The sequence below is a fragment of the Centroberyx gerrardi genome, chromosome 8 (genome assembly GCF_048128805.1).
Source record: "Centroberyx gerrardi isolate f3 chromosome 8, fCenGer3.hap1.cur.20231027, whole genome shotgun sequence".
NCBI classification, from domain to species: Eukaryota; Metazoa; Chordata; class Actinopteri; order Beryciformes; family Berycidae; genus Centroberyx; species Centroberyx gerrardi.
This window is the reverse complement of record NC_136004.1, coordinates 28456594-28467651: the sequence shown is the minus strand read 5'-3', so window position 1 is coordinate 28467651 and position 11058 is coordinate 28456594. Positions and strand designations below refer to the sequence as shown.

Sequence of the window (11058 nt, the reverse complement as noted above, 5' to 3'; positions counted from 1 at the left end):
CTGACAACTTGCAGCATGCATTATTGATGGGCAGCTTGTGTGTGTAGGGTTAGGGGGCGGTGGGGGGTGGGGGGGGGGGGCGGTGGGGTTGGGCGCCGGGTGTATTCATGTATTCATGCTGTATGTATGTGATTGAATAAAGCTATTATGGTGACATCACATAGATAGCAGCTTCCTCCCCTGCTCAGGCTGATGGACGGGGCGGCTTAGCGTGGCTCGTATCTCCGCGGCGGGACACCAGGGCCACGAGAAATAATCCCGCTCTCCCATTGGCACAGGGCCCAGTGTGGTATTACGTGCCCTTGAGCTGTCCCCTCTCTCACTCACACATATTACTGCTCTCTCTCTCTCTTCGTTTCTCTCTCTCTCTCTCTCTCTCTCTCTCTCACGCACACACACTATTCATCACTCGGCGCTCAGAGAGGTCATGGATGGGCAGCGTGTCTGTGGCTGCATCACAAGGCTAAATAGAGGAAGTGGAAGAGGCAGCAGTGGATTTAGCATCATCATCACGGGGCGCAGTGGATCACAGAGTGCACTGATGACACTGTGGTGAAATGTAATACAGACTTGCGAGCCTTTTAAATAGATACGACACTTTATCGGAGAAACAGTCCTGGTATCACCCAGCCTGGAGCCACAGCCTCACAGATTCACACTGCAGCTTTATTTCAGGGACAAAGCATGGCGATGCGTCTCCAAGGTCATTTGGTGTCTGCGTGTTTTCCGGATGATGCCTCACAAAGCTCTTATTGATTGCGTAGCAGCAGTTGGTTTCTGTCACAAAAAGGATGAATGTTTCCCGTCGGCGTGAATAAGACTGTCATGCCGTGCTGTGGAAGCTGTATTAGCTCACCAACCGACTTTGAGTCAGCTCTAGCGTCATGGTCCTTCCTGTAAGCGTCATCGAGCATGACCCATGACAAATCTGTGATGAATTCTGGGAGCCAATTCACACCTTCTTTCTCTGAAACTGTGCTCCGTACACATGGAACTATGAAACGTATTGTGAAATATTGCCATGCATGGTGTCATATTCTGGGAAATGTTCCCTATTTAGTCTGGACTTTGCATGCCCACGTAAGGTCAGCATTTCTCCCAGCACAACTTCATCCTGTCATCCAGATCTACTGCATAAGCACGACCAGAACATTTAATGTCTGATGTCTTACTCAAACTAGGGGAGGTCACACGCTAACTTCTGCAACTAGTAGCGCTGTTCCAGAAACACAGATGCAGCAATTTGGCTTATCTGAGGCCACTGTGATGTAGTGTACAAATCTTTAAGCTATTTATTTATTTGCACAGCAGCAACAGGAACGTACGCGTTGCTGCTGTGCAAATAAAAGACTGGCATAAATATATATATGTGAGTGCGGACATTTTTCTATATAGCTTATGTTTCTTGAGTCGGCACCCGAAGAAGTTAAAGTTTTGAGTCGAGCACGCCTGTTCTCTTTGTGTACAAATCTTTACTCGGCTTGTATGCACATTTCTCTGAATGAGAGTATCTGTGAAACTCCTAAAAAGTATTTCTCCAACGCACTTCCACAACCTTTTTTGTAGAGCTGAACAATTAATGTAAAAAAAACCAAATTGAAATCACAATATGAACTTCTGCAATTTCCAAATCACAGAGGCTTAAGAGAGAGGAGCGTCCGAAATGGATTTCAGAACAAGGTGTTTTAGAGCTGCAGGTAATCTTTGGTCCATGAATCAAAACCTTTCATCATATTCAAACTCAGTAAATCCTCCACACTGACATCAATGTTTTATTTTAACAAAAGCATCTTTTCGTTAAACAATTTTAAAGCTCTAAAAAATCTAAAGAATCACAGTTTAAATCGCAATTGCAATATTCTGTGAAATAATCGCAATTAGTCTTTCAGCCCCTTCTTTTTTGGATGTGTGACTTTTCCACTTGCTAAACTAAACACTTGCTAATTTCACTAAAAAGTGAAATGCAGCTGAACATATCAAGTGATCGTCTGTTTTTCTTTTATTTTTTTATTCTGCTTGAGATTTTCTGAAATGAGCCTTCAGTCTGGCGCTTAAAAAAGGCCCGCGTTTTAAAAACTGTAAAAAAAAACAAAAAAAAAAACACAAAACAAAACAACGCCCTTTCTCTGCAGCATGTGACACCTTCCTCTGCTGAGTGGGGCGACAGTCTGGCCGTTGCCCCTCTGACTTTTCAACCACATCCAGACAACAGACATCCACTTCCCTCTGTCTGTGGCCTGACAGACTGCAGACAGCTGAGTAACTTCCGGACTACTTCTGGACTAAAACCGCACACTGTCGCCCGCCCAGCCTGACCTTTGACGCGCTGCCCCATTGACCCGCACCATGTGTTCCTGTGTGGTTGTGGGTATTTTTAGGACACGCAAAAAACCTCAGCGCACACACACACACACCGGCCTCACACGCACACTGCTTCCTGGGTTATTAGTTATAGGCAGCGGTGTGATAGTAGGTGAAGAGATGCTGTGACTCCACTGTTCAATGTAAGACAGTGTCAATCAGGATGATAGGTGGGTGGACCGTGTGATGTCGAGGGAGAGAGGTGGGTACACCGTGTGCCTGCATACACCCTCGACTATAAGGTGTGTGTTGCCATGAAAACGCCTCACACTCAGGGTTAGGGTTGCCTTCAGGGTTGTCGTTATAGTTTCTGATGGTGGTACACTTGTCTTTCCTCTGCCTATTTCAAATAAATGGCGTATATTTTTTACATTTACATTCATATTTTCCTGTGCCATTCTCGTTTTTAACTGCTAATTGTACTACTTGAATATATACTTATTGCCTATTGTCTATTGCTTGTGTCTGAATGTTGCACTGGATGACACTTTACTGTTATTTTATGATTGTTTTGTTTTGTCTGCGATTTGCACCGCAAATGTGCATATGTACTTGGCGATAATAAATCTGAATCTGAAAAGTGTTGAAAATATCTTGCAAATCATGAAGTCTACCATTTGAAAAAAGTGGCATCTACTTTGACAAAATGGCAGGGAAACAAAAGCTGTTGTGTAATACCACTGAAGTCATTCGCTGTCTAAATACCCTTTGCTTACAACATAACATTTTTCGAGGTGGGGATGTTCTGTATTTCTGAAAGTATTGAGGATTCAAACTTCAGATCATTTGAGAAAAATGAATTATCTAGGAATGAAACCTGAGGTGGGAACACTTTGTGCCTGCACAGACTCTCAACTATATCAGTGGCTATAAGGTGTCTGTCGCCATGAAAACGCCTCACACTCAGTCTCAGTTGTCATTATACTTTCTGATGGTGGTACACTTGTCTTTCATCTCCCCATTTCAAATAAATGGTGTAGAGCATTGAAAATATCTTTGTTTTTGTGTAAATTGTGGCTGACAAGTTTCCCTGCAAATCATCATGTCCACCATTTGAAAAAGGTGGCATCTACTTTGACAAAATAGCAGGGAAACAAAAGCCGTTATATAATATTACCGAAGTCAATAGCTGTCTTAATGCCTTTGCTTTCCAAATAACATTTTTCAAGGCGGAAATATTCTATATTTCTGAAAGTATTGAGGATTTAACTTCAGGTTGCTTGAGAAAAATGAATTATTTTGGAATGAAACCCTTCACCTGCCGAACTGTATTAACGTCAGATAAAAGCACTCCTCTACTAGAGCAGAGAGAAGTGGGAACAGATGTCTGGTCAAGGTAGAAAGAGGCTCTTCTGTTACTCTCAACAGGCACCTGTTGCTGACTAGGCTGCCCATCTACCAACCATTACTTCACATTCATCGGCTGATATCACAAAAAAAAAAACAACAACCCACCAACCTTCCCTAGACTGATCCTGCAAACACAGAAGACATATGGCAAGATAAAAACACCACACCTCTCCTGAGCAAAAACCTTTTTTATTTCTCATTGAAAGGAACTTGGTAGAATATTACAGCAGAACACACATGACTGAAACAGCTGCCATTTCACGTAACACAGTACAGGAAGAAGGATGTAGTTCAATTTCATGTGTATATTATATATAGTATATTTATATATCAATAGAAAAGAAAAAAAACTATTGCTCCCAGATGTTTTTTTGTATGGCAAATTCTCTGCTGTGTTGAAGGGGGGTAAAGTAAAATTCAACGAGGGTTACACACCAAAGGAAGTGGGACAATGAAAGTGACATTCCCCAGAGCGTGGGAAGTTTGTGGCTTTTTTTATTAGACTGAGAAGTAAACTTTGAACCTTTTTTTTTTTTTCTCCATTGCAATACAGAAAGAAAAACTTGAAACCGCGCGCAAAAATGGATAAATACCATCATACAGCAATCAGAGTATGCAAAAGAAAAGAACACAAGGCAGCTCCGCTAAGAGCAGGCATGCAAAAATGATCATATTTAAAAAGGAGCGCTAAAGACATAATGTTGATGATTGTAGATGTTTATGTTTGTCTTATGGCAATTGATGGAAAGCCAATTTGTGACAAAACATGGTAAAGCGGGTGGATTGAGACAAGGGGACAACTTGATGCGCTGTAAAGTGAACTGGAGTGCTGAGTGTTAGCTGACATACTATTTGAATGAAGTTGTTTCTAGAAATTGCTAATAATATACTGTGTTATCAATTTTTTTTTGTACTCTTCTTAATTTCCTCTAAGGAATAAAAGAAATGTTAGGAAAAAAAGCAGGTATGAAATATCACCCTGGACAGTTGCATCCAAGTTTAGTGTTTTAAATAAGCCACTTTAGGCAGCGTTATCTAATAAATTTCTCATATTTCTTAGACATATTTCAATATATCTCTTTTGAAAAATAATTCTATCTATACTTGATCTTTTAGTAAGTAAATCTCTTCCAGTATATTTTTTTTTCTTTTTTTTTTTTCTTTAGGTACAGCACCTCACTGTGGGTTTTTGTTTTCCAAAAGCACCTAATTTTTTTTTACAATCAGACTGAATATTGCTTCAGTCGTTAATGGTCTGAGTTCAAGATTAAAGGATCCAAATGGCGCACCGAAACAAGTCGTCAAGGAGGATTCCCTTGAGACTGCAGCTGAAGCCCGGCAATATTAGGCTTTGATAATCAACTCGGAAATGGTGACCAGTGCCAGAGAGGTCCTGGCTCACCGCGGTCCGTGGAGGAGAGGTCAGGGGTCAAACTTGGGCCTGCGTCGTGTGCGGCGTCATCAGTTGCCACGGACTCTTGACTGCAGTGACCGGCCGACCAGGTTAACACTCAAAACCTCTTGAGGATGGCGTAGAGGCTCGGGTAACGCTGATGTACCCGTACAGAGGGGGCATGCCGGCCCTGAGACACCACTTCACTGCGTTTCAGCTATTGGAGCAGGGGTTTGGCACCTGGAGGATGCCGGTGTGGACGCCGAGCCTGCTTTGATAGAACCAGGTGGCGTTCAGAGTCCAAACGAGTCGTGTGCTTTTTTTTTTGACAGATCCCCTTACGGGACCTTGCTGGGCGGACGTCCTGCGATGCCAAGGATGCCCCCTATAGCTGAGACAGTGGCTCTGGTGTCTATCTGGTCACTTGGACGAACACACACACACACACACACGGCCGTGGTGAGTGATGCAGGTACTCTCCTCCACACACCTCTTGGGTTTGGATAAGTCACTATTTTCACACTTCCTTATTGTCATCATACAGGCTACAGGTCAGGTCCAGGTGAGCTCTTACCATTGGATATCAATCAAGAAGTGGGACTGGTAACCTACTGCTGTGTCTTGAGCACTGTCAAACTTAATTTGCTGGGCTACATGTGTGAGGTTATCAAATGGACAATCAATATAGATATTTTTTTTTTTTTCATCAATGGGGAATCTCATACAGGAGCTGACTACTGCAGTCCGCACTCATTTAGCTATAACATCCACCTAAAACTTTAGAACACGATTCTCTTATATAGACAGTAATTTCTCAGTCAAATATACTTTTTATTTACTCCATTGTTTTAGCATTTTAAGTTCGATTCGTCATGCACAGAATAGTCGTTCCTCTCTCTCTCTCTCTCTCTCTTTTTCTCTATCTCCAGGCTTTGCATCATGTTGTCAGCTTGATTACAAGCAGCCAGCTTGATCAATCGTCGTCCACGTCGTCGCCCTCCGACTCCTCTCCTGCTCTCCTCTCGTACATTTTATCCCTGTGCCTCTCCTGGATCTCTTTCATTTCCTCGGCGTAGCGGCTGAACGCGCCCCCAAACTTGCTCCATGCTTTGAACGGGATTGTAATAGAGTTTCTGTAACTGGGCTTAACTTCGCTCACCCTCAGGAAAACTCCATACTTGTTAGATCCCACGTCAAAGAAGAACCGCTTGGAGTCCACCATGATGGAGGTGCCCTCCGGAAGCTCGCTGTAGCCCCCGGCCCCTCCGCCGCCGGCCAGCTCCTCGTCATCTCCCCCGTAATCATCTATCAACTTGGCCAAGGCGTCGCGGAACTCTATTAAGCCCTGGGCCGGGAGGGCGATGGTTTGTCCGGCCTGCATGCCACCCCCGGGGATGCCACCTCCGCCGACTCCAAAACCGGGCCCACGGTTGACGGTCTGTCGGATCCGGAGAAACCTCCCTCGCTGGTTCTCCTTCAGATCGAGGTAGTATTTTCGGTTCTCTCGCACCAGGAACTCGCTCTTCAAGGCCCGTCTAGGCCCGGTGTCATCCCCACCGGAGGATTGAGCGATCTGCTCCGGGCTGCTAGGCCCAAGCTGGGCGTAGTGCTCTATGAAATCTCCCAGGTAGTCACGAAACTCTGCCGCAACTGACATGGAAAGGGTCAGCCGACTTTTCGAGCCCCCGGCGCCGACCTCGGCGATTTTGATGAACCGGCCTTTGGCGTTCTGCTTTACATCCAGGTAGAACCGTTTGTTCTGAATGTCCAGTCTCTTCGAGGCCAGCTCCTGGGTCTCCGGTTCCCGCTGGTAGTGCTGAAACCCGCTGCCTCCTCCCCCTCCACCACCGCTGCTGCCACCGCGTTCACTGCCACTGTCCCCATCCGCCATCTTCGCCACCAGCAGCCAGTTTCTCTGCGTATCTTTGACCCCCCCTTGCTCACCGAGCTCGCGAAGGAACCGGACGCTGGCTACTGAGCGCCAATAGGCTACCGCGGCTGCCAATCACAACATCAGATCGAGGGCGTGCATTTTCATTGGCGGATCTCCCTGCCTGTCAAGAGAACGTACCCGCCTAGTGGATGACATTCGAGTACATATTGTATTTATAATCCATAATTGGACTTCAATTCAGAATAAATATTATGTTTAACAAATAGTAGCACGGGGGAATTTGTTCGTCGGTGCACTAACTATTGATATTCCCAATTTCCAGACGCAATCTCAATTCAAAATCATTTGTCACCGATACCCAGGTAGTAAATCTGAAGTGATTATCTAAACTACGGCCTCCTGATAATGTATTTTGTACATTTTGGGACGGATGCCCCTGGAAGGACACTTCCAACTGTATCACGGACAGTCCCGCCTACTTGTTGGTTTCGTGCGCAAAGAGGCATGCTGAGCTCAGGGTGGGGGATGGGTAAATGTGTGTAAAGCGTGCGGCGATTGGTCGAAAGGGAGATTCGAAGTAACAACGGCGACCCTGATTGGTTATCTTTACTCCCGCGAGGGGTCGCACGCAAAGATTTGCTGAAGGGTTTATTGTTTCTTTCCTTTCGGGAGCCGAAATTGTTTGCGATCTACTCAGTTCTACATTCAAATAACGAAACGGAAAAATGGTATGTGCTTGTTGTTTATTGCTAAATGTGTTGCGGGAGTCGGTGCTGTATTTTTCCTGTATTTGTGGCGGAATTGTAATAACGACTGTTTGAATTTGAACTGTGCAAATTCGACCAGAACGTGTGTGGTTAAAAAGCTTGCTAAAGAGCTAACTGTCAGCTAACACATTAGCGTTAGCGTTAGCTTGGTGAGTTTGAGTTTCGATTCCCGGCAAGAACCGAATATTTGCTAGTATAGTTTTGCGAGAGTGAGAATAATACATTTACAATACGTTCTGATCTTAAATAGTGTGGCCAGTGCGTTTGACTTAAGGTATCCTCTCCGAAAGGTGGATTAGCCAACGTTAGCGAGCTACACGGTTAGCCATTTCATTGGCTTAACGTTAACGTTAGCTGTTAGTTGGAGAGCAGCTCGCTATTATTTGAGTTCTGGTTGATAATGCTAGCTGTATAACAAAGTGAATGTTTATGCATGTGGATAATGTCGTAACACCATTTATGGTAGATTTACATGTAGGAACGTTAACGAGACTTTTTGTGGCAAACTTTTTGCAGAAACTGGTCACCGGCTATTGAAAAGTTAACGTTAGCTTTCGTTAAAGCGGCGCGTCTATTTGCCGTATGCCGCGGGTCACTGACAGCAGCCCGCTGACAGCTTCTAACTTTTCTCGTTTTTCAGAGAGGTTGAATATTTATCTACTTTATTACATCGGTTTATTAAACGTTTTTGTGTGCAAGTGCCAGGAACCGTTACCGCCTTGGAGTTGTTAATCAGCTGCTAACGTTACATGTTGTGTTTTTGATTGGCGGGAAAGTGCTGCGGTCTAGCCAGCCTTCTATACACATTACAATGCATTATTATGTGGTTTTGTTATTTATTTGTATTTCGATTGACTTGTAACTTCATTTGACCAGTTCAGGCAATGTTATGAATATGATGAGTGTAAGTTGCCCATGTTGGTAATAGGACAGCAACTTGAATTGAAAAGCAGACATTGATTTGTAGAGAGATGGGGCTTAGTCATGTTAGGAAGCCAGAGGACATAATATTGTGCCTTTTGCAGTAAGCGAGACCTCAATCGTGTCATACATGTCCCTGGCACAGTTTAATGTCTCTTGTCTAATTTTGTCTTCTACAATTCTCTGTAACTCTTGAATTTTCCTCCATACAGGCTGGTGGCAAGGCAGGAAAAGACAGTGGCAAAGCCAAGGCCAAAGCAGTATCACGCTCCCAGAGGGCTGGACTGCAGGTAAAATCAGGCACCTCATTCTAGCTCCATGTATGGCCATTTGTTTATCTGTTTTGCCTGCATTTCTTGCCTCCCTAAGTGATGATGGAGAATCAGCCCTCTTTGTTTTTCTCTCGGCTCCTAACACCCTGCTCTCGTCTGTTTCCTGCCAGTTCCCAGTGGGTCGTATCCACAGGCACTTGAAGACCCGCACGACCAGCCATGGCCGCGTAGGAGCCACAGCAGCTGTGTACAGTGCAGCCATCCTCGAGTACCTCACCGCTGAAGTAAGACATTATCTAACTCGCATGCTACTGGATGTCATAGCATGCGTGTGTTTTTCTGTGAAATGGTAGATGAATCACACCAAGGCCGTTTCCACTCATTTTGTTTGTTTGTTTCTGTTCTATATTTGTTCCCAGGTACTAGAGTTGGCGGGCAACGCCTCCAAAGATCTGAAGGTGAAGCGTATCACTCCCCGTCACTTGCAGCTGGCCATCCGTGGTGACGAGGAGTTGGACTCCCTCATCAAAGCCACCATCGCTGGAGGAGGTGAGTTCGCAGCGCCCACGCACCTTATGGATGAACTCGGTTTATTTTGGAACACGACACAAATCTCAGTTTCATTTTTGGACGTCTTCCACTTGCCCCACAGTTACTTTTCTCTCATGTTGTCCCGATTACATGACTATACCGTAATTGCATGTGATAGAAGCATCTTGCTGTTGATCATGTCTGCTTATTCTACACATTCAGCTGAAATATCCTCTCTAAAGGCCTGTCATCTACCTCCGCTTCATGCATGCACCCGTCTGACCGCCTTGTGTTGCTGTTTTCAGGTGTGATCCCCCACATCCACAAATCCCTCATTGGGAAGAAGGGCCAGCAGAAGACTGCATAGATGCCATGTTGACCAGAACTGTGGCGGCTTGGGCTTGCATCGGACCAGGAGTTCACATTTGTTCTTTTTTATTATTAATATTATAGCAAACGAAGAGTGATTGTTAGGCTTTGTGTTATTGTAATATTTTCCCATAACTAGGAAAAAAAACGGAAAACCCCGTAACGGAAGAAAAAAAAACTTTGTATGTTATTGTAGTACGTCTGACTGGGGAGTTCATGATTATGTCAAATGGTGACAGTGAATTTGTTTGATTGGCCTGGGATTCTGTAATGTTTTATACTGAAAAATGGAATTGTTAAAACCATTTTTTATATAAAAAAAACTTGTTTTGTGGTTATTTCATTGCACTTATCCTTTTATTAAAATACAGCTTTTTAAGGAGACTTTTTGTGGATTAGAGCATTGGTCTACCAACACACAATTGCTAAATGTGAGGTATGGTGTATTTTTGGCTTACTGTAGTTTTGTATTCTGCTACAGCGATAGTGAAGTATTGATTGGATATTTTTTTCTATCAATATAAAACCTTATCTAAACAAGCTATATTGCAATCTTCTGCTAGATCTGTCTGTGTTTGCTGTAGACTTGCAGGTGCAGATTTCAGAAATGTGTTATGCTTAAAATTTCTTGGTCCGCAGTCCGATCCTCAGCTGCTGTACCGACTCGTGGCAGAGCAGGCAGCCGTGATGCTGCAGCATCGGCTCACTGTGGAGCAAATGTCCTGCCATCTGTGATCTCCTGTAGAGAGATGGAGAAGGAAAGATGCAGATAGACCGGTGACTGAAAAGCTGCATCAAACAAGCTTATCTGAACCACATCAGTGCTTGAAACGTACAGGTCTAATAGTACCTCAACATCGACTAGCTAAAAGGTCATGAACCCAAATCCATTTGATGTTTCAAGTAAAGAAGTCAGAACCTGTAAGATATTGCAGTGCTCAGATAAATGACATGACATGGGTTGTTTTTTTTGTGTCAAATACCATTATTTTTCCTCCAAATTATCAAAGGAACAAATGTAATATATCAAATTATTTTACATTTTCTATTTAATGTCAGTGCACAAGTGATTCTTGGAGTTACAAAGTCCCAAAATGTCAGGTGGTCCAACCATCCAAACATACATGAAGAGAGCAAAACCGTAATAAAAAGGTTCATTTTCTCAATACAATTCTTAATCAAGTAGTTATATACATTTTA

General features: G+C 43.8%; 2 protein-coding genes across 2 annotated transcripts; one reads left to right on the top strand and one right to left on the bottom strand.

Moving 5' to 3' along the window:
* Window positions 1–3881: 3881 nt before the first annotated feature.
* On the bottom strand, window positions 3882–7033 carry LOC139916167 (transcriptional regulator protein Pur-beta). Its single transcript, XM_071904970.2, has one exon. It carries the CDS (start codon window positions 6993–6995, stop codon window positions 6078–6080), a length of 918 nt encoding a protein of 305 aa, XP_071761071.1. The 5' UTR covers window positions 6996–7033; the 3' UTR covers window positions 3882–6077.
* Window positions 7034–7574: 541 nt separating this feature from the next.
* Window positions 7575–10013, top strand: h2az2a (H2A.Z variant histone 2a). The gene is made up of 5 exons (XM_071904969.2): window positions 7575–7726; window positions 8899–8976; window positions 9129–9242; window positions 9378–9507; window positions 9795–10013. The coding sequence occupies exons 1-5, from the start codon at window positions 7724–7726 to the stop codon at window positions 9854–9856; spliced, it is 387 nt and encodes a 128-aa protein (XP_071761070.1). The 5' UTR covers window positions 7575–7723; the 3' UTR covers window positions 9857–10013.
* Window positions 10014–11058: the final 1045 nt, after the last annotated feature.